General features: G+C 50.9%; 2 protein-coding genes across 4 annotated transcripts; both read left to right on the top strand.

Moving 5' to 3' along the window:
• Positions 1-40: 40 nt before the first annotated feature.
• Ipo13 (importin 13) lies at positions 41-20,065 on the top strand. 3 transcript variants are annotated; one of them, XM_051188598.1, is made up of 20 exons: positions 46-771; positions 2,458-3,194; positions 9,062-9,202; positions 9,308-9,449; positions 9,546-9,712; positions 9,904-10,024; positions 10,111-10,258; positions 10,620-10,801; positions 10,876-10,902; positions 11,109-11,243; positions 11,405-11,548; positions 13,037-13,117; positions 13,649-13,786; positions 13,969-14,065; positions 16,732-16,784; positions 18,916-18,982; positions 19,067-19,125; positions 19,255-19,344; positions 19,626-19,807; positions 19,897-20,065. In XM_051188598.1, the coding sequence occupies exons 1-20, from the start codon at positions 688-690 to the stop codon at positions 19,991-19,993; spliced, it is 2,892 nt and encodes a 963-aa protein (XP_051044555.1). In that variant the 5' UTR covers positions 46-687; the 3' UTR covers positions 19,994-20,065. The 3 variants fall into 3 exon arrangements, 2 of the variants coding, with proteins under 2 accessions (XP_051044557.1, XP_051044555.1); XM_051188600.1 differs by lacking the exons at positions 16,732-16,784; positions 18,916-18,982 and having other exon boundaries at positions 43-771; XR_007834769.1 differs by lacking the exons at positions 16,732-16,784; positions 19,626-19,807; positions 19,897-20,065 and having other exon boundaries at positions 41-771.
• A 2,305-nt stretch (positions 20,066-22,370) lies between these two features.
• Positions 22,371-25,230, top strand: Dph2 (diphthamide biosynthesis 2). Its single transcript, XM_051188597.1, has 6 exons — positions 22,371-22,683; positions 23,092-23,204; positions 23,426-23,649; positions 23,844-24,527; positions 24,614-24,790; positions 24,870-25,230. Exons 1-6 carry the CDS (start codon positions 22,537-22,539, stop codon positions 24,992-24,994), a joined length of 1,470 nt encoding a protein of 489 aa, XP_051044554.1. The 5' UTR covers positions 22,371-22,536; the 3' UTR covers positions 24,995-25,230.
• Positions 25,231-25,748: the final 518 nt, after the last annotated feature.

The following is a 25,748-nucleotide window of genomic DNA, read 5'->3' as shown; positions in this document are numbered from 1 at the left end:
CGGGACAGCCCACGTCTTGCTGAGGTCCCCGCCCCGTCCCGGCCGGGCCGGCCCGTCTGTCAGTCACCGGGGCGGAGGCAGCGACCATAGCGGGGCCAGAGCCGGGAGGCTAACAGATCGTGGGCCAGGCCAACGGAGGGGAGCTAGCTCAGCCCCTCAACTCCACCGACTCTCCTCACACTCGCGAAACTGCAACCCCGCGCTTCCGTGGACGCCTGTGTATCCCGAGTAGGGCTCTTTCCCGGGTGATCTCCCAGCCCCTTGACCTCTTAGCATCTAGGAGCTCACCCAGACTAAGGTGTTTGTGGGCACAGGCCGTTGACCTTGTGACCCCTCACGGGTCAGGGCCTCGGTTTCCCTCATAGGCCTCCCTCCCCTATGACTGCTGATTCAAGGGACAGAGCAGTGACCTCCCCCTAGGACCCTTGCCTGGGAGAGCCTCGCGGACGCCTCCCTTTTGGGAGCCGCCTCAGTGGGTCCCCTCGGAAGAGCACATCTTTTGACCTCTGCAAGTCCCCACAACCCCAAACGAGGTGGGGAGGCCTCGGCAGCCATGCCCGCCCTGGGCATCCCCTCGTTCCACCGCTTCCTGGGTACTCAAGGCGGGGTCTAGCAGGGGCCCGGCAGCCAAAGGGCTGGGGCAAGAAACAGATCAGGGCCCACCTCCCTGCCAAGCAGGGAGCGAAGATGGAGCGGCGGGAGGAGCAGCTGGGGGCTGCAGGGGCTGGAGGAGCACCAGCCTTGGACTTCACTGTGGAGAACGTGGAGAAGGTATGAGGGCCTCGGGGTGGGCACGGCAGTGACAGAGCAGAAGTTCTGGGGACTGACACTCCGGCCTGGGCTCAGTGCCCGCTGGGATGATGCCCCTAGAGCACCTGGTATTTACCATCTCTCTGCAGGCTTGGACAGCAGTGTTGCAGTGCCTAATGGGCTATTTTTGGCTTTCTGTAGACACAGTCCCCTTTCAGACAGATACTCCAGGGTCTTAGGTTGTTCCCTTCAGGGGGCTTGCTGATGGCTTGCTTGGACTTATAGCCAGATTGGCTCCTGTTCAGCTCCAAGAGAAAAGCAGGAGCAGTGCTGAAGGAATCCAGAAACTCACACCTGCCACTCAGCCCCTCCCCCTCCTCCACCTTAGAAACCACACTGACGCTGAACCATCCTGGACCAGACTCACTTTGTCCAGCCAAAGGCTCACAGAAATATCTGGAACTAAAATCATCTGGGTTATGTTTTCATTCATCTTCAGGAAAGGGTCTTTTACTTTGGATGGAAGTCAAACCAGCCCGGAGCAGGCAGGAGTGTGTCTGGCTCTCTTGCGTTGTGCAGGATGCAAGGGGCTTGGCTCTGCTGGCAACTTAACAGGCCCTTCCTTCCTTACCTGCCCACATGGCTTTCTGCCATGGCCTCCTCCCAGACTTCTCCATTGCCCAGGCCATCTTTTTTGATTCTGTGCTTCTCCCAGCAGCCTGGAATGCAGGAATGCACCCCCCCTCCATACCTCTAGGGATGAACAGAGAGCTAGGGAAAACTCATTTGTTATCTTGAGTCCTGTTTGCCCTAACAAATGTTGAGCATGCATCCCTTCTGTTTCTGTTTTGTGTCTCTATTTGCATCCCTGATGGCTGAGCAAGGAACTCCAGGGGGTCACAGATACAGTTAATCCTTGTTGGATGGAGTCAGTTTAGGGAACCTGGTCCTTGGGGCTGGGCAGTGTTGGCATGGCTGCACATGGTTCCATGTGCTACCTGGGAGATGAGCCATTGTTTTCTTACTGCATGAAGTCTCACTGGAGTTGGGGCCCTGGGGATTCTGCTCCTGACAGCTCCTGGGTAGGCACTTGCTTGGGCTGCTTCTGGCCAAGGCTTCTCTGCATCATCTGATTGGAGGCTTACATGTGCTCTGTGAAGATGTACTCACCCTCCCTTCCAGTGTATCTTTATTCCAGGGCTACCTGGCCTGAAGCAGTCCTTCTCAGATTTCACACTAGCTTTAGTGCCAGCCTCTGGAGTGACCTCGGGATGATCCTGGGGCGTAAAAGGAATTTACTTGTTGGAGTCAATGGGGGCAGCTGTATCTGAAAGGGCCAGGCCCCCTCAGGCTGTTCTAAACTTGTCTCAAGTTTACATTTATCCCTATGGAGCTACTCTTTCCTCCTAGGCCTTGCCCCTGTGTATCTCTATGGGAAGAGCCCAGCCCTGACTTTGCTGCTTTCCCCTGGAGAATCCCTCTCAGAACCCATTTGTACTATTAGAAGAGGATATGATAGAGCATGGGCAAAATTCAGGCTCTCAAGAGGTCAGGTGAACCCTGAGCTCTCCCTTCCTGCTTACCCCTACCCCCCAACCCCCCATCAGGCAGAGGCAGCATCTTGCAGAACCAAGTCACACCCTCTGTTCTGGGCTCTGGCAGGATCCAGAGTAGCCAGCCCCTGCTCAGTCCTGTGCTGTCCTGCAGGCGCTGCACCAGCTCTACTACGACCCCAATATTGAGAACAAGAACCTGGCTCAGAAGTGGCTGATGCAGGCCCAGGTCTCTCCACAGGCCTGGCATTTCAGCTGGCAGCTGCTACAGCCGGACAAGGTGCCTGAGATCCAGTACTTCGGGGCCAGTGCTCTGCACATCAAGATCTCTCGCTATTGGAGTGACATCCCCACTGACCAGTATGAAAGCCTAAAGGCACAGCTCTTCACCCAAATTACCCGCTTTGCCAGCGGCTCCAAAATTGTGCTGACTCGGCTGTGTGTGGCACTGGCCTCACTGGCTCTCAGCATGATGCCTGACGCTTGGCCATGTGCTGTGGCAGATATGGTTCGGCTCTTCCAGGCTGAGGACTCTCCGGTGGATGGCCAGGGCCGTTGTCTGGCTCTGCTAGAGTTGCTGACAGTACTGCCCGAGGAGTTCCAGACTAGCCGCTTGCCCCAGTACCGCAAAGGTCTGGTGCGGGCCAGCCTGGCTGTAGAGTGTGGGGCTGTCTTTCCACTGCTGGAGCAGCTGCTACAACAGCCCAGCTCACCCAGCTGTGTGCGTCAGAAGGTGCTCAAGTGCTTCTCCAGCTGGGTACAGCTGGAAGTACCCCTGCAGGACTGTGAGGCGCTCATTCAGGCTGCCTTCGCTGCACTGCAGGACTCAGAGCTCTTTGACAGCAGCGTGGAGGCCATTGTCAATGCCATCTCCCAGCCTGATGCCCAAAGGTGAGTTTGTGTCCAGCTTCCCACAGAGGGACATCCCCACCCATCCATTGAACATTGCTGGAGTGTCTGTCACACTCTATTCTATACTGGAGACAGAAACAAGGATGCAAATGAGACACAGTCCCTGTCCTCATGGTTGAGAAAGCGGGGCAGACATTAAACAACTAATTATCTGGTAGACTGTTAAAATATTTGCTTCCTCTCTTTCCCTCAGCCAGTCGCTAAGTCCTGGCTGTTCTGCTCCTGACCATATTGCAGATCTATTATTTTCAGTTTTTGGTGCCACCCTAGTCCCAGCTGTCACCATTCCCAGATTTTAGCAGAGCTTTCTCACCAGTCTCCTGCTTTTTCTCTCTTAAACCCTTTGTCAATCCCAACAGTCAGAGTGACCTCTGGAAATGAGGGGCTAATCTTTCCCTTCTGACCAGTGGCTTTCCTCTGTGTTTAAAGTTCAGTCATGAGTCTACCTTTTATAGAGGCACAATGAGACACATACCAACTTCGTTTCATGTTACTCTCTTGACTTCCTGACTTCCTATGTTTCTAGACTGTTCTTTTCTGCTCCCTCCAGCCTCTGAACAGGTGTCTGGCACATCACCTCTGCTTCAATTTAAATTTCATCTCACTTCCATAGAGAAGTTCCCAAGGGTTCTTCAGCCCAAGCTTAGTCTTCTCTACTGTTTTCTTTCAGTGTTCTTAGTGATGTTCCTGGTTTTCCTTCTTAGCCTGTAATGTGATTCCTTTATAATAATCAATGCACATCTCCCCATGAGCCCCTCAGCTGCACAGACAGGAACTCTGTCATTTTACTTTATCTCATTGTGCCTGGGAAATGGAGTATCCACTAGTTTTTGAATGGATAAAAATGGGAGGGTTGGAGGTAGAGGAGATTGGGTGAGGAGAAGGCATACTTCTGGCTTCAGATGTCGTGGACAGTGCCGCAGAACATTCAAAGGCCAGAGAGAAGGTGAAGGCAGTGAATCGTGCATTTGTCAAACATCCATCAGGGACCTGCTATGTTGGGCCTGGTGCTGAGCAGTTGGAGCACACAGGTGAAGGCTTTAGCTCATGTCAGCTACTCACAGTATGGTGACCACATGAGTAGGCACTTACTGTCAACAACCATGCCATGCTAATGGAGAAAGCAGAGGCTCTAGGAATCCAGTGGCTGCTCCTAACTCAGTCTGAGGTGTGTGAAAGCCTGACTAAAGGGAATGATACTTGGGAAATTAGTCAGATGCAGTTGATGGATTTGGAGAGAACATCCAGACAGATGAAAGTACCCGGGCAAGGTGAAAGATGTGAAGGAATTAGTGGTGGTTTGTAAATCATTAGGTATGATTAGATAACAGGATTTAAAGGTCTGACTTGTAGGAGGACCAGGTACAAATCATGTAGGCCCTGTTAACCAGTCTTGAGAATTTACTTTTCTTCCTGGGGCTGGTATAAAGCTGCTAAAGGATTTGATACAGAGAAAACAGTCTATTGAGATTCTTTTGGGTGTAAGCTGGGCTGGAAAGAACAAGATTGAACACCTGACCCTGGCACTTCAGAGACAGGGTTTTGGGAACCCTGGGTAGACATGGAGGGGGGCACCACTGATGCTGTGTGGAGGAGTGGCTAACAGCTCAAGCTTTAGCGACAGTCCTGTCTGAGTTTGAACTTCAGAGTTTGTTTACTAAACATGAGGACCTTGGGTAAACCACTTCTAAGCAAGAATGGAGGCAATCATACAAAACATAAGGGGTAATTTTAATGCTAGAGTAGCATGATGTGCACAGGGCCAGCCCTTGGTATTTGGTAAGAATATTTCAATTCCTTGAGTGATGGCAGCTCTTTTGTGGCCTTTACTCGGGGTGGGAGATCAGCATCACATATATGCTATGCATTTGCCATGTGCTTTAAGTTGGGGACTGTGTATAATGCTCTTGTCCTCCTACCATTTGTGATCAAGTTTAATGGTAACTTTTTTGTTTTGAGAGCTACTGTTAAACTGATTAAAGCGAGTGGCTTTTAGAATTGGTGGCAAGAAGCAGACACTGCCAGACGGTGGACTAGAGCTCTCCCACAAGTACCCATGCACACGCATAGGTAGTTTGTTTAATCACTGTTCTTTAAAACTAAAGGCTGTGGATAGAGCAAGGCTCAGCATTACTGTGCTTGCTGAACATTCACAAGCCCCTACATTCAATCCCACTGCTAAAGACTTAAAAAAAGTATTGGTTGAAAACAATAGATATTTAGTATGGCTCCCATGTACTCCATATCATCCTGTGTATTTGCTAATATTTGCTATTATCTTTGCAGGAGCAGTTAGTAAGATACCCCTGGGTCCTTAGCATAAGGTGGATACCAAGTCTCGAGTCAGAGCTCTTGTGGCAGCATGAGACTCAAGTGCTGGATGGGCTTAGATATCGGCTAAAGAGAATTATCAGGGCAAGTACCAGGGTGATGTGGGGTATTCTTGGATATATATCCAAGTTTACCTACCCAGTCTGTCTCAAGGGCTTTAGCAAGTAATTGATGCCCCTTCTCTTCTGAACGAATGAGCAAGCAAGGGGCCAGTGAGGGAACCCATAGCCTCCTGGGCGCCCATTGGTTGCAGCCCCTTGGTTGCTTAGCAACTCTTCCCATTTTCTCAGCTCTGCTCCCAGAGCTCTAATTGTAGGTCTGGGCTGAGCTCAGTATGAGCGGCAGCCAAGACATCCCCAACAGCTCTGCTCCAGCTGCAGGAGCTGACCATCTAGAGCCAGGCCTCTTGAATGCAGCCTTAACCATGGTCCTAAAGACATCCTCTCAGGCTTCCTCTAGCAAGTCTAGAAACCTCTGAAGCCTCAGGCTTGTTCTGTTTGCTCAGAAGTCTCCAGCATGTGTGGTAGGAAATCTACGCAGGCGATTTCCCTATGGGTAGGCTACAACAAGCCAGGAGCTTGCACTGGAGATCTGCTCTGTCCAGGCTAGTTTGCTATATTTGGGTTAAGAAAGTCACCATCAGTGACTGATTACTGGGTAATCAGATTCTGCCTTCCCCAGGTGTGCTGTCCCCAGGCGTCTTCCCTCCAGCTCAGCTTGCATCCAGTTCATCTTTTTCTTCCTCTCTCTCTCAGTCTATACTTGCTCCTGCTTCCTGGCTCTCTCCTTTGAATTTTTCCCCTGAAATACACTTTTTGTTTGTTTCCCGAGACAGGCTTTCTCTGTGTAACCCTCACTGTCCTGGAACTCACTCTATATAGATCAGGTTGGCCTTGAACTCAAGAGATTCACCTGCCTCTGCCTTCTGAGTGCTGGGATTAAAGATGTAGACCACCACACTCAGCTTTTGAAATACATTTTTAATACTGGAATAACTTCTCATAGGGAACTGGGGGGAAGGAGAGTGAGCTGGATTGGTGAGGACTGGAGATATAAACCCAAGTCTTGCACAGATCCTTTGCAGGATATTGTGTTTGGGCCCTGAGAGGGAAGCAGACCTGAAGCAGTTTAAGACTGTCTCAATCTGATCTGTGTCTAAATTGCTGTTTGACCTTGAGCAGTGCTGAGCCCTTATAGGCTCTTTAGTCCTTGATTTATCCTATTTGAGGCTCAAATAAAACATACTAAGAGCCTTCACTCCCTACCTTTTCTCTGCAGAACTTGGAAGAAAACAGAGATGCTGTGGAGATAGCCTCCATCTCAGCTGCTAGGGAGCTTAGGGTCATAGCCTTGGCCCTGCCCCTGACTCTTTGTGCTAGAGCCTGGCCTGAAGGTACCCATTGTCTGGTGGTGCAGCCTGTGTCAGGATCCTGAGACTGAAACTATCCAGCTGTCTCCAGGCAATACCCCTTGGAGCTGTCTCTGAACTGGGGGTATCCTGAGATGGATAGCTTTTGCTAGCAGAATCTAGAATGGGGTTGTGGAGAAGGAAGTCATCATTCCTGGTCTGGCTGCCCCTTTATGTCCTTTCATCTTCTCACTAAGGTCCAGATGGTGTTGCTTAGCAACTTGCTTAGAGTAAATCTAGGTAACATGGACCCTTGGTTCCCCTTCCTGCCACACATAAATTGCTACACTGACACTGAATGACATCAGAGAGGTCCCACCCAAGTATCTGACCTTCTCTTAAAATATAGCTTCCTCTGATTCATCCTACCCCACAGAGCAGATAGTTACCATAGTCCCTATCCCCTTTGTGTCCTGATTTCCCCTGCCTGTGCTATGCTTCATGACTCTGACCTGGACATTACATTCCTCACTCCATGCTTTCCTCCTGGTCAGCTCTTACTGACTCCTGTATCTTCAGTTACCAGCCAGAGACTCCCAAATGTGTGTCTTGCTCTGACCCCTCTTCAGGGCTTCAGGGTTTCATGTCCTATTCTTTCTAAACACTTATACTTGTACATCTTGTCTAACACAGAACATCACCTCTTGTTAAGGTGTCCTGTGCCTTCTCTGTCTCAGGAACTCGCTTGGAGCGTTGTCTTTTTTAATCAGCCAATCATTACACTATACCATCCATTTTACCTGTTCATCATCTTGTTCACTCCTGTCCTGCTGCCACCAGACACAGGAGTTGGGCCTTGGTGACAGCCAGTGGGAACTGATGCCCTTATGAGCCGTCACTGCCTTCCAAAGTCCTCTTCCACGGTGTGCTTGACATGACTACCCTTGTCCAGTGTCTCTTGACACTGACTGTGTTCCCTTTAGAGGTCAGGATAACAAAGTACCACAACTGAATGGCTTTGAATGATGGCAGTGGCCTGACAATTGTGGAGGCTAGAAGTCTGAAAGCAAGGTGTCAGTAGGACTGTGCTTCCTCTGAAACCTGTAGAAGGCTTCTTCCCAGCTGCCTCCTGCCTGATGGTTGGCTGGCAGTTTTGCATTTCTTGGCTTGCAGCTGCAAGCTCCAATGCTTACTTTTCCCTTTACTTGGCATTGTCCCATGATGCCTCTGTCATCACATGCTGTCTTGTAAGGACACGAGTCATACTGGGCTAGGAGTATACTTCTTCTATCTTTTTTATCTGCAGTGGTGCTCTTTCCAAGTAGGGCCACGTTTTCAGATCCTGGGGGATAGGATAGGGCCTGTTTGTGCACGTGCATAACAACCTTGGTGTTGTTCCTAAGGAGCTGTGTACCTTGTGTTTTGAGACTGAACCTCTCAATGGCTGGAGATTACCAAGTAGGCTAGACTGACAGGCCAGAGGCCAGCCTCTGGAATCCTCCTGTCCATCTCCCCACTACTGGCATCACAAATACACCAGCTTTTTTGGCATAGGTTATGGGGATCAAATTCTTGTCTTCGTGATAATATGAGGTGAACTATCTCACCAGCCCTTCAGCATACCTTCTTAGGAGACATACATTCCAACCCATAACAGCCTGCCCTCTGGGCCTCCAAAATTCATATCACCCTCACACAAAAAATGTTTTTGTTGTGCTTTCTGGGGCTTTTTGTGGTTTGTTTTTGTTTTTTTGAGACGAGGTTTCCCTGTTTAGTCCTGGCTGTCCTTGCAGACCAGGCTGGTCTCACAGAGTCCCGTCTGCCTTTGCCTCCCAAGTGCTGGGATTAAAGGTGCACACCACCACTGCTTAGCAAAATTCATTTTCTTCATCCTAATTCCCTCCGTGCATTAACCCATCCCAGCATCAGCTTCCAGTCCTGCTGGAGGAAGTACTTCAACCTCTATTTCAAACTTTCTTGTGCTTCCTGCCCAGAGCACTCCGGAAGACCTCCTACCTCTTGTTCTCAGCATGAGCAGCATCAAAACAGCGTTGGCCTGGTTTTGATAGGAAGGTTTTGGTAGAAGGCAGGGAAATTGTGCCTGTCTCTCAAAGCTGGTGGGGTTGGGCAGACAGCTCTGATGGGTCACCTTACCTCACACCTCTAGGTATGTGAACACACTCCTGAAACTCATTCCGCTGGTTCTGGGACTGCAGGAACAACTGCGACAGGCAGTTCAGAATGGGGACATGGAGACCTCCCATGGCATCTGTCGCATTGCCGTGGCCCTGGGCGAGAATCACTCTCGGTAGGGAGTGGGGCAGCTACTGGTGGGATGGCAGGGCCCATTAAAGGTTAAGGTTATGGACCCTCGATGGAGAGGCACAGTGAGCTAACTCTCCCCCCACCCCAGGGCATTGCTAGACCAAGTAGAACACTGGCAGAGTTTCCTGGCACTCGTCAACATGATCATGTTCTGCACGGGCATCCCTGGCCATTATCCTGTCAATGAGACCACCAGCTCCCTCACTCTCACCTTCTGGTACACGCTGCAGGTATGTCCTTGTGACCATCAGTCAGACTGGGCCTTCATGAAGGTGGATCATGCGGTTGCTGGTGAGGTGGCTAACTGTCTCCCCTGGCTCTCTCAGGATGACATTCTGTCCTTCGAGGCTGAGAAGCAGGCTGTGTACCAGCAGGTGTACCGGCCAGTCTACTTCCAGCTGGTGGATGTACTTTTGCACAAGGCACAGTTCCCTTCCGACGAGGAATACGGATTCTGGTCCTCAGATGAGAAGGAGCAGTTCCGAATTTACAGGTGATGGTAGTAGGTCAACCCTCGCTCTAAAACAGTCTTAAGTAATGAAACAAGGGAAGAGGCAATCAGACAGGCTTACTGACTTCTGGGGGCACCTTTCTCTAGCCTTTAGGCAATTTTGCAGGGTCATGAGGGTTCCTGGCTTATTTTAAAGACCCAAGCAGTATAACAGACCTTCATCTGCTTTTCAGGGTGGACATTTCAGACACGCTCATGTATGTCTATGAAATGCTGGGGGCCGAGCTGCTTAGCAACCTCTATGACAAGCTGGGCCGTTTGCTCACCAGCTCAGAGGAGCCCTACTCCTGGCAGGTACCTCCCAAACCTAATTCCCTCTGCCCTCCCTAACTTGCTATATCCTCCTCCTAAGTCAAGCCAGTGGCACCCTCTTTCCCCAGCACACAGAGGCCCTGCTCTATGGCTTCCAATCCATCGCGGAGACCATCGATGTCAACTATTCTGATGTGGTGCCCGGGCTCATTGGCCTCATCCCACGGATCAGCATCAGCAACGTGCAGCTGGCAGATACTGTCATGTTCACCATTGGTGAGACCTGGCATACATCCACGACCACATTCTTAGAGCTACAGCACCCATCCCTAAGCATGGCTGGCCCTCCAAACTGAGAAAGATACACCTCTCCCCACACAGTCAACATTGCAGCCAACTAACTGTCCCGGCAAGTCTTTCCTGCAGTGCACTGAGCTGCATCTCAGTGATGCTAGTTTGCTGTCAGTCAGCCGAACAGCAGTGCTGGGCCTCTGTTGAGTAATCCCTTTCTGCTTTTCAGTGGTCAATACCTTTATGCCCACGTGGTCCTCCGAGCACTCTGGATGTACTAAGGCTGTAACTTAACCATCCCTAAAGCCTTGCCTGCCTCAGAGAGCCTTCTCTTTCCCTTCTCCAGGAGCTCTGTCTGAATGGTTGGCTGACCACCCCGTCATGATCAACAATGTTCTGCCCCTTGTGCTGCATGCCCTAGGCAACCCTGAGCTATCTGTGTCTTCTGTGTCTACCCTCAAAAAGATCTGCCGGGAATGCAAATATGACCTGCCACCCTATGCTGCCAATATTGTAGCTGTCTCCCAGGTATGTGGTGCCCCGGGTGTTTCTGGGCTTTGGAGTGCCCTACTCCATGCTGATATGTTATTCTCTTCTCCCAGGATGTGCTGATGAAGCAGATCCACAAGGTACAGCTCAAGCTTTCTAAGGGTCTCCTTGGGGCTTTGGTGGGGAATCGCTTACCCCTAAATCCTGCCCTTTCCCCTCCTCCCCATTTAATCTCTTATGCTTTGTTCTTATAATGTTCTTATAATCCTCCCCAAGAGGCTCATTCTCCTTTCTACTGACAAGCAGATGTGGTCAGGGTGGACCATCCCTGTTTTCTGCCCCACAGACAAGCCAGTGTATGTGGCTAATGCAGGCACTGGGCTTCCTGCTGTCAGCCCTGCAGGTGGAGGAGATCCTGAAGAACCTGCACTCACTTATCTCTCCCTACATCCAACAGCTGGAGAAGCTGGCAGAAGAGATAGTGAGTGAGCTCTGGGGACCTGGGGCAGCACTGGGACTCAGGGGTTTCTCTGTGGGCATAGGGGTGGGGATGTTAGAATTGGCACTCGGGTCTGGTGTTGAGTGATCTGGCCCCTAGGCTGGGGCTCAGAGGTCCGGAGCTTGATTCAATTCTCCCCACAGCCTAATCCCTCCAACAAGCTGGCCATTGTGCACATCTTGGGGCTTCTTTCCAACCTCTTCACCACACTGGATGTCAGTCATCATGAGGATGATCACGAAGGCCCTGAGCTCCGGAAGCTGCCAGTGCCACAGGGACCCAACCCAGTAGGTGACATTGTCTTTGCCACTCCCCTTTCCTCATGGGAATGTCTATCACTCTCCAACCCTGTAGATAATGTTGGCATTGCTTGCTTCCTGACCCCACAGAGGTCATGCATTTGGTCCTTTAACCCTCCACTTTATATGTGGCCATTCATTGCATCCCTCATCCTCCAGAAGATGTTTTCCTTGTCCTCAGCCCAGTTGGGGTGATGTCATTGAGGTTTATTTGCCCCCACCAGTAAAGGACACTAACATTATCCTTCGGTTCCATTGAGCTGGGTTATGAGCTAATGTTCAACCCTGTCACTTTAGGGCCTCCTGCTTGAGCATTCACTTTCTCCTGCAGGCACTTAAGTTGCCCTCCCCCCCCACCCCCCATTGAGAGGAGATGCACAGAACAGATTGTTACAGCGCCGTGATAACTTAGGCATGGGTTTGGGATGACCTCTTTGCTTTTTTTTTTTTTTAATTTTCTTTTAAGACAGAGTCTTGCCAAGTAGCCCTGGTAGCCTGGAACTTACTATGTAAATAAGACCGCCCTTGAGTCAGAGATCCTCTTGCCTCTGCCTTCCTCCCGAGTGCTGGGATCAAAAGCATTTGTAATTTGATGGTTTTATTTTTATGGTGTCGGAGATTGAACATAGGGCTCTGGACATGCTAGGCAAGCACTCTGCCACCAAGCTCCATCCCCAGCCCTTGAGGTAACCTCTTATAAGCTGTCTGATTTGGGACCAGCCTCAGCTTCCTTCTCAAAGCTGTGGCTGCTAGGGTGTGCATCTGCTCATTGCAGGACCTGCAGCTGAGGAGGCTTGAGTGAGAGAGGTTGGCAGATTGTAAAGTTCTATACAAATACCAGGGGCTGCTTTGGTCATTGATCTTGTGTGCCCCAGACCTTCTCCTGGAAAAAAAGAAACCAGGGACATCCTGGCCTCTGCTCATCTCCACACCTCAGCTTCAGTTACCATTTGGGCTCGAGGCCAAGCCTGGGCCACCACCATCCCGCAGAGTCCCCCTTTTCTTCTGTGGCAGTCATCATCCTGCCTTCCCTATCTCCCAGGACCTCAGCCTGCTCTCTGCTCTGCCATAAGCTGCCCGTATCTACGCATCCCTTGGGGCTCCCTACCCCACGCCTGCTTGGGTGAGACAGCATCTCTTCCTCCTCAGGGGCTAGCCCATTGCTTTGGTTTTTCTGAGCAGAAGTGAACAGAGTGTGAGTTTTTGTTTTGTTTTGTTATGTTTGCAAAGCTATCTCGGTTTTATCACGAGCTTAGGATATCTCTGCTTTGCAGTTCTGAGTCCTCCTCTGAAATGACCTACAATTCAAAATATTCTTTCATTCCTGGGGGGTTAAGTGCACCGATTCTTACCCCGTGGGTCCTGTGTGCCACGTCCTCAGTGTGCAGTCGAGGGTGATGGGTTGAGCCCTCTGCCCCCTGCCAGGTCCTTGGGTGGGTGGCAGAGGTGGTGCCTCACTACTCCCTGTGTCTTTAGGTGGTGGTCGTGCTACAGCAAGTCTTCCAGCTCATCCAGAAGGTGCTGAGCAAGTGGCTGAACGATGCCCAGGTGGTTGAGGTGAGCCCTGACCTTGTCTGCTCCTGAGCTGATTTTGGCCAGACATGCCCAGAGTAAAGGATTTGCTGCCTCGGTGCTTCTTGTAGGGGTTTGGAGAGAATAAGGAAGGAAGGAAGGCTGCACCACTGACACAAGAACAAATGTCTTTTGGGAAGGCACCCCCTACCCCTGCCACCACCCCAATGTTACAGAAGTGCTGGGTGAAATGATAATGACCTGATGGCCAAGTAACAGGTGTCTATTCTAGCACCAGAGACCTGGCTTTGCATCCTTTTGAGTTGAGATTTCGGTTGCCCTTACTGTCCCGTGAGAGGAAATGGTATTGACATGTGTCACGGGAGTTAAGTGACAAATTTCGAGTCTGTGCTCCTGTGTGGAGAGCCTCTTGCCCCTTCTTTTTAGGCTGAGGAATAGCCTGAAAAGGAATATTTGCTTGGTTTGAAGGGCTTAGCAAGACTTCTGGGTAAGGGGCCTTTCCTAGGCCTCCTTTCCATGACCTCCTGACAAGGGTCTCTTTTCTCTCTTCCTCAGGCAGTGTGCGCCATCTTTGAAAAGTCTGTTAAGACACTGCTGGATGACTTTGCCCCCATGGTGCCGCAGCTCTGTGAGATGCTGGGTCGGATGTACAGCACCATCCCCCAGGCCTCTGCTCTTGACCTCACTCGGCAGGTAGGCCTTCTGGTTTGGGCAGTCGATACTCTAGATGTCATCCTAGTTAGAGATCTGACCCTGGGTGGGGGTGTGTCAGATGGCTACCATGGCTGGGGTCCCTCCACACCTGTGTTCCAGGGATGTTGATCTGTCCCGGTGAGACGGACCTCAGCTGACCAGCATTCCCTGCTTTGTTATAGCTGGTCCACATCTTTGCTCATGAGCCTGCCCACTTTCCCCCAATAGAGGCCCTCTTCCTGCTGGTCACTTCCGTCACACTCACTCTCTTCCAGCAAGGTAAGTGCTAATCAAGGTCTCTGCCGCCGCCACCACTGCCTCTGCTTCCCCCACTGGGGAGCCAACGCTACCCATTCTGTTCTTGATCCCCTGATCACACACATGGGACTCGATGGGAAACTTGGGGATGAAGCACGGTACAATGGTTACCTATAAATAGTTGATTCTTTAGGTTTCAAGTGGATAAGACGGTGAATGGTGTCTTTTACAGCCAGCCTGCGTTCCAGGCCAGCCTGGATACTGGGGGGAGGAGCAGGGCTCAGACTCTGAGGGACTTGGGACACTAGTCTGGCTCATTGCCTTTGAGGTATAATGAGAAGTTGGAGGAGCATGGGCTTTGAAACCAGGTAGACCTAGAATCTAGTTGTGTGACCTTGGGCAAGTCACTTACCTTCACTGACCCCTGTTTCATATCATTTCAGGTGTTCTAGTTCCTTAGGTCCTGGCTTAGGTCCAGTACTTAAGGGTGCTGATTCTTTTCCCTATATCAAAGTTTAGTTCTTTCTGAGCCCAAAGTGCCTTTGGGGTTGGTTTCAGTCCCTCTTTCTGTGGCCCTCTCTCTGTCTGAGAGAGTTGGAAACTGGCCTTCAGGTTTCCTGTCTAACCCAGGTTCTGACCTGGGACAAAAGCAATGCCATTCCTCAGCTCCATAAGCCTAGCCTGGATTTGAGCTTTGAGGCCAGCTAGAGGTCTCAGCTGGAGCCCAGAGTGCTCCCATCTCATACTGTTAATTCTGGTTCTTTGTGGGCCATGGAGCAGATCTAAAGTGGGAAGAGACCCGGTATGACTGTCCTCAACTCCACCTCTCCCACTACCTGCACCCTTTTCTGAATGAGTCCCAGTGATCTTGGATCTGTTCCTTCCTCAGTGGGTCCACTCCTCCTCACCTTCCATGAGCCCTTCCTCAGTTTAGGCTCAGCTTCACCTAAATGAACTCCATAGCCTCCTATGTGCCCACCTGCCCTGTCTCCAATGCATCCGACACACAGCAGCCACACTGTACTTCACAGAAGAGTCATATGATCAATTACATTTCCTCTCTGGCCTAAAACCCTTCAGATGCTGCCCATTGCCCTCAGGTTGTTGTCACATTCCCATATGTCTAAGGTCTGGTGTTATCTGTAATGTTCTCTCACAAAGGGAGCAATCCAGCCATACCCCGTACCTTGGCTCCTCCAATTGAAAAGTGCTATGCCCTTGACTGGGTAAGCTCTCACTCTTTCATGCTTTAGGCATTACTCCTCAGACAAGTGACTCTGAGGCAGAACTGGGTACTTGCAGCTATGTGCTAAAACTATGTGTGCCATACTTACACGGCCAGTGAAGCACAGGCCATTAAATGAATCACCTGCAAATGCCTGTCTCTCTTCATAGCCTGGACTCCCTGAGGCAGGATTGCATCTCCTCTACCGCATTCCCTGTGTCCAGAATGAGGCCAGTCTCAGACACTGTTGAATCAAGGAGGTTTCCCTGTCCCAGAACCTTTCTTCCACACTATCTGACCCAAGCAGAAAGGGAACCCAACACTGAACACACTGTTCTACAGTAGGACCTATGCATATGGCATGTCGGACCTTTCTAGGACCTAAATAGCACAAATTTCAGAGATGAGAGGATCAGCCTTAGGTCGTGGCTCCTTGTAGCCTACAGAAGGAAGCGGGGGAGAGCTTACATATTACAGGTGGAGAAATAGAACATCTGTAGCTTACGCAAGATCACACTGCTACTCAGTGGTGTCTCAGGCAGATGCCTCTCTACTGCAGCTGCATCCTCCTGAGAGTAAAGAAGCCCAGGCAGCAGCTGCGGGCCCAGGCCTATCAAAGCTGAGGCAGGGATAGCCAGCACCATTATTTGTCGGGGTTGTTGGTTGTGTTGTTGGGCAGGATGGTCCCATACCTGTCTTGTTCTCCCAGTTTCAGGGTCCTTGGGCTCTGCCTTCCAGGTGGGCCACAGGGTAACACAACGACTGGTTCCCCCTTTTCTTGGTATGTCCAGACACTGGGGGCTGTCCTCAACTTTGAGTTTGGCTGTCTCCTACGATATAGTTTATTTCCCCCAACCGTACAGCCTCATAGCATCAGGGTCCTGCCCTACCCACATAAGAGTTCTTTAGTTTAAGCAAACTGAACCAAATTCTTCTCTTGGCCAGACCAAGAGCTTTAAGGACATCAACTGAAGGGGATACAAGTAAGCTCCCACGCCCTGGACTTCCCAGGGCCTTTAGCAAGGCCTTAAAATGAGGTGCCATGGACCAACCCACAGCCAGCTTTGCCCTCCACTTAGATGGCTGTGATGGGGAACTATATGCCAAGAAGCAGTGTAGGGCCACCCCAGCCTATCAGAGCCACAGCAAGTGTCCTCAGCTCTGTGGAATCTAGAATTGTTTGAGCACCAAGCGATCGATGCAGGGACTGGGCTGAGGTGGAATGGGGAGTAGGTGGAAGGTCCCCGGGGAGCTGGGGCAGGCCCGTCCTTCACTTTGCCGTCTCTTTCTGTTGGGCTTCTCCCAGTTCATGGTTTTTGTATGTTTTGTTTCTTTATCTTGCTTCCTGCTGCTCATGTGCCCCCACACTGTCTCCTGCAGGCGCTCAGTCCCACATAACTATATGAGGTTGAGTTGCTGTTTGTATAATTTTTTCTTAAGTTCCATCTTTATTATATTTTAGGGCCCAGGGATCATCCTGATATTGTTGATTCATTTATGCAACTCCTGGCACAGGTGTGTTTTAGTTTTATTCATTCACGTTCTGTTCTCTCTCTCTCTCTCTTTCTCTTATGTTGGAATTCAATTTAAGCCTATTTTTAGCTTTCTGTTGACAAATTTTTTTTTTCTGTTCAGTTGAATAGAGTTTCTTCATCTGTTTCCGTGGAAGTTGACAACCCAACATCCCCCTTTAGTGCCCCTTTGCCTCAACTAGCTCAGTCACCTACAAAGACCAGAGGGAGGCTGGTCCTGAAGGGAGGGGCAGGGAGGGGAGAGGGTGGTGACTACCCAACAGCTCCTGTGTGGCTGGCTTACCCAGAGCCATCAAGCGTAGGGCTGAAGTTGAAGGGCCTGGCCTTCACTGTCTCCGTGCTCCCGCCGGGGACTGCCTTCGTCAGTGCTCCCAATGCTCCTAGGAGGTGGGCTGGGAGCAGCTCCAAAGAGCAGAGCTCAAGGTGAATGTGCACTGTGCAGTCTAGAGTCCACCTGATGGAGATGTTGGGGGGTGGGGTGTAGGCTCCACTGTGAGACCTCGCAAGGATGTTTTGTGTCTGGGGTGTGCTTAAGTGTGTTGATCTTTATTTTGTATGTTTGGAGTTTGGATTTGGAAGGGAACAGAAGTCATGTGCTGTAAGTAGGATGTGCATTTTTGCTGGACACTGAGACAGATGTGAAGCTGATGTGATGTGTGACAGGGGGGCCTCTACATGATATGCTTGTTGACATGTAATATGTTAGACGATTGATGGACATTGAACATGATATGTGTTGGTTCTGTGTGTGTGTGTGTGTGTGTGTGTGTGTGTGTGTGTGTGTGTGTGTGTGTGTGTTTGGACTGGAGATGTGAGTTTTTAATGGAAATAAGAATGTGTTGTGAGTTGTTGTTATGCCTGCACTGAATGAACATGACTTGGCTGATGTATGTCAGGCTGTGAGCGGGCAGAGGTTAGTGTGGTGGGTTCTATGTTAGAGGGACCCTGTGGGATGGAGTAAATGGGGTTTCTCTGCTTATTCTTCCCATATCCACTGAGTTTGTAGTAATGCTGTGACTCTGATAGAATATAAGCATATTCAGTAGGTGTTGCTCTCCTGGAGCCTACAGTCTGGTGGGGATATGAGGGAAAGGCATGAAGAATAAGGATACTCTGACCCTGGATGGGTATGTGTGTGTGTGTTTGTGAGGGTGTACTTTGGCAAGGAGGCTGAGTGCTTGTGAGTGTGTTGGGATGGTATACTTGGGAGAGGGCTGTGAGTGTATGGATGGTTTGGGATGTGTAAGGGTTGTGTGTGTAACTGTAATGGGTATGATATAAGTGCACAATAGTGTATGTGAGGGTATGATAGAAGTGTGTAGGGCATTTCAAGTTGGGGTACATGTAGGGGTGTTTTCCTTGAATAAACAAGGAGGTAGGAAGTATCTGAGGGGTTGGAGGGGATCTATGTGGTGTGTGCTGGAGAACAGCAGTGTTCAAGGCCTGCTGGAGCTGTGCCAGGCTTCTTCTGTGACTCAAGGATGTGCCAACCATGTCTGGTAGCACTTGGGGCAGGCCATCTGCCCCATCCCTCCATCTGCTCCCCCATGGCAGCACTGGCTCCTAGGATGGGGATGGCTGAGCAGGCCATGGGCAGTGTATCCTGGAGGAAAGAAGTGATTCAGATCTTCTACTTTTCCTCTTCTCGAGGAAGAGCTGGGAGAATCGAGGGAATTTGGTGGTGGTGGGGTGCTGGGCTAGAGCTTCGTGTCCAACTGCTATCTCTTCTTCCTGCTACCCTGCTCACAAACCCAAGGGGCCTCCACTTCCCATTGATTCAAAACACAGTCACTGCTGGCTACGTGGAGCCTCTGGGAGGGGAGAGGGGGAGCTGTTTGCTTAAGTAGTGATTGTGACCTAAATACTCCACACTGATGGTCCGCTTCCATAGCCTCTCTCATACCTGTGCATCCGGGTACACCTACATACCTATTCAGCATCCCTGGGACAGCTTCTCACTTGACTGAACTCTGGGGTGATGTGGGTTCCCAGAGATGTCTAGATGGCATCCTGTACCTGTGATGCGTGAAGTTAGGAGCTCGGGTGGCAGGTGAGTGGGGGGGATTGTCCTTGGAGCTGGCTGGGGCTGGGCTTACCAGCTCCACCTCCTGCAGGCTTTGAAGCGGAAGCCAGATTTGTTCCTGTGTGAGCGGTTGGATGTCAAAGCTGTGTTCCAATGTGGTAAGTGGGGCCAAGTGGAAAGGTGGGCCTGGGGCTCCCCTGCATCTCTAGGCCCCATCTGATTTACCGCCATCTCTCCCACAGCTGTGCTAGCCCTCAAGTTCCCAGAGGCACCTACTGTGAAGGCCTCCTGTGGTTTTTTTGTGAGTCCCATGCGCTAACTCCTGGTCCCCACCCCTCCCAGGACTTGGGGTGGAAGTGTGGTGTGCAGATCTTGTCCTCAGAGAGAGGTGGGAAGGAGCTGGGGCTCACAGGCTTCTCCTCTTCTGCAGACTGAGCTACTGCCTCGGTGTGGGGAAGTAGAGTCTGTGGGGAAAGTGGTACAGGAAGATGGCCGTATGCTGCTCATAGCAGTGCTGGAGGTGAGCTGGAGTAAGTGGTGGGCTGGTGTGCGGGGAGACCTTCACTGTGGGGCAGCTGGTATTGTTGGAGAGACCTGGGGCCTTTAGTTTCTTTCCTATGCTTTCTGATTCTTTCACGGGGCTAAATGTTTGGATGTTGTTGGGGTTGCTGTGAGGATCAGCTGGTTCTCCAAAGATGGTGCTCATGAACACAGCTTGGCTGTGGATGTGTCCCAGGGAGCCTGGGATATGGCTGGGCTCCTTGCTATAGAGGCTCTGTACTGAGAACCCCTCTTCCTTAGGCCATTGGAGGCCAGGCCTCCCGCAGCCTCATGGACTGCTTTGCCGACATCCTGTTTGCCCTGAACAAACACTGCTTTAGCCTCCTGAGCATGTGGATCAAGGAGGCACTGCAGCCACCTGGTTTCCCGTCTGCCCGTCTCAGCCCTGAGCAGAAGGACACTTTCAGCCAGCAGATCCTTCGGTGAGCAGAGCTGGAATGGGCCTGAGCTTGGGTGTGGAGGTGATGGTGTTGGTAGGCAGTACTAACGTGCTCTCCCTCCCCTCCTCCAGTGAGCGAGTGAACAAGAGACGGGTGAAGGAGATGGTGAAGGAATTTACACTGCTGTGTCGGGGACTACATGGCACAGATTACACAGCTGACTACTGAGGGACACCTGTGTCCCACAAACACCTTCTTACCCTTTCCTATTCCCAAAGAGTAAACCTGAACCTTCATTCACCGCTGCCTCTGTTTACTTTCTGTTTCCACCATCGCTTAACTGGACCCAGGCACGATGGAAAAATGCTTGGACGCAGGCCTTGGTTAACAATAGTAGACACATGGTCTGGGTATGATGGCGCACGCCTTTAATCCCAGCACTTGAGAGGCTGAGGCAGGCTGATCTCTGGGCCAACCTGGTCTACAGAGTGTAAAAACAAACAAAAAGAGCGGTGGGAGCACCTAGCTCCCAGGATGGGGGCACCTACCTCCCAGGGTGGGCACTTGTCTAAGCTGCTTAGCCTAGAACCATCTACTGCCCTTGCTCCCGGGGTGAGAGGCTACGTCAGCATCAGCAACCCATACACACTCCTTTTAGATTCAGGTACATATTTAATCAGCAATGCTGAGTACTACGTCCCTGGTTCTACCCCAAATAAAGTCTTACTCCATTCATAGCTGCTGCATTCAGTGGAGAATGTGTGAGGAGTGACTGTGTGCAGGAAGGTGCATTTCCAATTAGAAAATAGGGGTATGGGAAGAAATGGAGTAGAGATTTGTTTCCAGACTTCATTTTATTTATATTTATTTATGCTTATCTGTATTTTGGGGGGAAATGGTTTATTGAGCACATTGCAAGAGGACAAAGAGCTGGGCCATAGCTAGTGACCCACCTGCAACCTGGTGATGTGTTTTAGAATACCTGAACTTGCACATGGCCAAGGGGGCTGTACAAAGTAGGGAGGGGTGGGTGGGGCGGGTCTGGGAGGCCTTTCAGCCCTTATAGGAGGAGTGTTACCTAGTAATGCCCATGAACCCAGCTCTGCCCTCTTAGGATTGCTAACGCAGGGTTTATCAGGACCATGGACAGCACCTGGCCTCATTTATTTTTCTCAACCACAGTTCCTTCAGGCATGCCTTTCTGGTGCTCCAGTCTCGTCAGTTAAGATCCGAAGAGCAGAGCTGAGTTCTCCTCACTCCCACTGGTAATATCTGAGTCTCCTTGATGGGAGAACTGCAGTCCACTCCTCTGTTCTTTTCCCAGTGTTTGTATTGATTCTGCCCTTTTTCATCCAGTGTCTCCCTGAGCCAGCTAGCATCTACCTCTGATGTTTTCTCATTTATCATCCTGCTCCTTTTCAGTCCCAGTTTTTAAAAATCTTAGGTGTGCCTGAGTACATATCTGCACACCACATGAGTGTAGTTACCTGCAGGTATTAGAAGAGGGATCCCGTAGAGCTGGATTAACAAATGGTTGTGAGCCACCATGTGGGTGCTGGTGACTGAACCCAGGACTCTGCAAGAACAGCAAGTGTTCTTAGCCACCGAGCCTTTTCTCCACCCACCCACTCCCAGTCCCATCCTTACAGTGCTGATTTCTCATCCCTCCTGGAGGATGCAGAGATGGGTCACATGTTTTCAGTCCTTTTATCCCACTATGTACTACATTGTGTTAAGACCCTTTGTCCCCTCCCCTCCTTCCTCATGACAAAGTAGGGTCTAAAGCTGGGGATGTAACTCAGCAGTAACACTCTTGCCTAACATGCATTAGGCCCTGCGTTTAATCCCAATAAGTGGGGAGAGGAAATAAATGTGGGGTCTACAGCCCAGTTTCTGAAGGCAGTAGAACTGGTTTGGATGCTGATTGTGCCACCGACCTACTGTGTCTTGTCAGTTACTTCAAATCTGTTTCCTTATTTATAAAATAGGATGATTCTTGCTCCTAAGAATGTAGTACCTGATGAAAGTGCCCATCCACAAATATTCAAATGCAAGCAGTGGGTACAGAGTTGGAAATTAAGCAGTACAGAGAGACCCAGCTTCGGTTACACAGCAAGACCCTGTCTCAAACTGTAGGGTCTGGCCGGGCAGTTGTGGCACACACCTTTAATCCAGCTCCCAGGAGGCAGGTGGATTTCTGTGAGTTTGAGGCCAGTCTAGTCTGCAGAGTAATTAATTAATTAATTAAAAAAATCAGCTTGTGTCTGTGAGATGGCTTGGTGAATTAGGAATCTTTCAGCCAAATCTGAAGACTTGAGTTGGATCTTCAAGGACCCGTCTCACTGTATTCCCATGTATATACCATACACGTTAAAAACAAATTTCATTGCACACGAGATAATTAATGTGACCAGCGGATAGGAACTGCTCACACTAAATTAGGAAGCTGATGTTCCACAGGGCTCCAGCAGGATGACCTGAGCATACCCAGGAAGGAGCTTCAGCCTGTGGAACCACAACACCCACAAGGCTTAGCGGCACTTCCGATTGGTCCTGAGTAAGAGGCTGGTGATTGGTTCTCTGTGGTCACTTCTTGAACCCGGAAATAGTCTCCGTAGGTCCATGTGTAGTGGAGAACCGGGAGTTTGGAAGCGGAGGACCTGGATCCTAGGGCCCGTGGACAAGTTGGTCCCGAGCCACAAGCAAAACTGCTGTGACCTCGAGGATTGCTGAGGGTGCAGCTGCATCTCGCCCCACCCAAGCTGTGCCCCATGGAGTCTACGTTCAGCAGTCCCGCGGAGGCGGCCTTACAGCGGGAGGCGGGCGTCCCAGGACTGTTCACCCCTCCGGAAGACCTCGACCGAGTGTACGAGCTGGAGCGAGTCACCAAATTTGTCTGCGATTTAGGGTGTCAGCGGGTGAGGGCCGATTTAGAAAGACAGGGTTGGCTCGCCTCGGGTAATGGGTTGCCGGGTCTCGTGGGTTGAGGAGTCCGCACGCGTCGAACCCGCCATCGCCCTCCGGAAGAAGTAGGACTTTGAAATTTGAGTGTTTTTTTTTTTCTTCTTTTTTTAAAGATTTACTTATTTATCATGTATAGTGTTCTGCCTGCATATATGCCTATGTGCCGGAAGAGGGCACCAGATCTTATTATAGATGGTTGTGAGCCTAGCCATGTGGTTGCTGGGAATTGAACTCAGGACCCTTGGAAGAGCATCCAGTGCCCTTAACTTCTGAGCCATCTCTCCAGCCCAATTTGAGTGTTTCTTAAGCAGATGCTCTTGGTGGAGGAGCGAGATTGCTGACTTTATGGCTTGTGCTTACAGGTGGCCTTACAGTTCCCTGACCAGTTACTGGGAGATGCTGCAGCAGTGGCTGCACGGCTGGAGGAAGTCACAGGATCTAAGATGTTCATTTTAGGGGACACGGCTTATGGCAGGTATGAACTTGTGCTGGGAGTAAGTGGTCAGGTCTAAGGATCCAGGCCCCATGGGGTTTCCTTGCTGACAGTGTCTGCCTCCAGTGGCTATGTTTGCATGATGATGATAAGCTCCTGATGCCAGCCTCCCTCAGTGACAGTGAATTCCTAGCATGGTACCATTTTCTCCACTGGCCACATTTCCCATTGGTGGCAACCCACCAATGTTCTCTCTCCTGCAGCTGCTGTGTGGATGTACTGGGTGCTGAGCAGGCTGGAGCTCAAGCCCTTGTTCACTTTGGTCCTGCCTGCTTAAGCCCCCCTGCCAGCCTGCTGCCGATCACCTTCGTCCTTGGTCAGCGTTCTGTTGCCTTAGAGCTCTGTGCAGAGGCCTTTGAAGCCCAGAACCCAGATCCCACAGCACCGGTGGTACTGCTGAGTGAGCCAGCTTGTGCCCATGCCCTAGGTGAGGAATTATACCTGTGAGGGGAGGAGGAGTAGGTCCATGGTTGCATGCCTTAGTTTCCCTCATTAAACATACTTCCATAGAGCTCTTGATAGCAGCTTGGCCTAGTGTGTACATTCAGTCACCTGGGGATGAGACATCTCATCTCCTACTTACCCAGACTTCATCTCTGATGGCACTTCCTTCTCTTTCAGAGGCTTTGGGCACTCTCCTGCGCCCAAAGTACCAAGATCTGCTCATCTCTAGCCCAGCTCTTCCTCTGCCAGTGGGGTCCCCAAGTTCACAGCCTGAGCCCCTGGAGCGTTTTGGACGACGCTTTCCCCTGAGTCCAGGAAGGTGTCTGGAAGAATATGGTGCCTTCTATGTGGGCAGTTCTCAAGCCAGCTCTGACTCTGTCCTTGATCCAGATCTGAGCAGACTGCTCTTGGGTTGGACACCAGGACGACCCTTTATTTCCTGCTGTCCAGACACAGGCCAGACACAAGACCAGGGTGTCCAGGCTGGGCGGCTAAGGGCACGAAGACTGTATCTTGTGGAGAGGGCCAGAGATGCCCATGTAGTAGGGCTGTTGGCAGGCACATTAGGTGTAGCTCAACACCGTGAGGCCCTGGCACACTTACGGAAACTGACTGAGGCTGCTGGGAAACGTAGCTATGTATTGGCCCTGGGGAGGCCCACACCTGCCAAGCTTGCCAACTTCCCTGAGATGGACATCTTCGTGCTTTTGGCCTGTCCTCTGGGAGCCCTAGCCCCCCAGCCTTCAGGTGGCTTCTTTCGACCTGTATTGACACCATGTGAATTGGAGGCTGCCTGTAACCCTGCCTGGCCACCTCCAGGCCTGGCTCCCCACCTCACACATTATGCAGAGCTCTTGCCTGGTGAGTGGTGGAGCCACATCTCAGCTTCAAAGTTGGGGCTTGGCATGGAGGAACCAGGGTAGCTATCTTTCCTCCTTCCATTTCAGGTTCTCCCTTCTATGTACCACTCCCACCACCTGAGTCAGAGTTGTGGGACACCCCAGATGTGTCGCTCATTTCTGGGGACCTCCGACCACCACCTTCTTGGAAGTCATCCAGTGACACTGGATGTTCTGCCCTAACTCCAAGACCCCAGCTGGAGCTGGCTGAGAGCAGCCCTGCAGGTAAGCATGCAAATTCCTGCCCCCTGCTAGATTCTTGTCCAGGTCCAGTCCACACAGCTTATTCTCATTCCCTCGGTAGCTTCGTTCCTTAGTTCCCGGAGCTGGCAGGGACTGGAGCCCCGCTTGGGCCAGACACCAGCAAAAGAAGCTGTCCGCGGAAGACGAGGTATTGCCATTGCCTATGAGGATGAGGGAAGCGTCTGATACCATCAGAGGCCAGAGTCAGAATGACAGATCTGCTGGGACTTGTGCTCCCTGAACCAAGGTCGTCTCCTCCAACAATACTTGAAGGAGCCTCAACAGAGGGAATGCAAATAGCTCCTCCCCGAGGAGCTGTCTAGCCTGTCCTGGCATTGGCTCAGCACACATCTGTGTAATAAATGCCTGTTTGACTGTTGGGGGGAAGAAAGGTCCAGGCCTTCCCTGGGCCCATCCGTCAGCAGCCTAGGACTGTGGCTGACCCCAGTTCCTGGTGTGCAGGTGTAGTGTAGCTCTGACCTTCCTTGTTCAGGGCAGGAATTGGATGATCCAAACCAGGGTTCTCCCTGCTCAGCACTGTTGACATTCTAAGCAAAGTAGTTCTTCACTGTGGAGGCTATTATGCTATTATTTAGCATCAGCAGAAGCGCCTCCCCCTCAGCTATGACAACCCAGATTATCTCTAGATGCTGGCAGATCTAGACCCACACTGGTCTTCAACAAACAGCACTGTCCAAAACAATGTCCTTTTGCAGTTTTAAAGTGTGTGGAAAACTCAGTTTCTCAGTTACACGGATCACATTTCAAGCACTCATATGACTGCATGTGGGGACAATTCTGTCATAGCACACAGCTCTGTGGGACAGTGCTGGGCTACACTGACTCAACCCTGTCTCTGGGGGGGGGGTACCAAGGAAACGAGAATAAACCAAATACTTTTCCTCATTTCTCTTTATTTACAAAACAAATCTCAGTTCTG

This window comes from Phodopus roborovskii, unplaced genomic scaffold (assembly GCF_943737965.1).
Source record: "Phodopus roborovskii unplaced genomic scaffold, PHOROB, whole genome shotgun sequence".
Lineage (NCBI taxonomy): Eukaryota > Metazoa > Chordata > Mammalia > Rodentia > Cricetidae > Phodopus > Phodopus roborovskii.
Note: the sequence above shows the minus strand (reverse complement) of the source record. Positions and strands in the feature narration are given on the sequence as shown.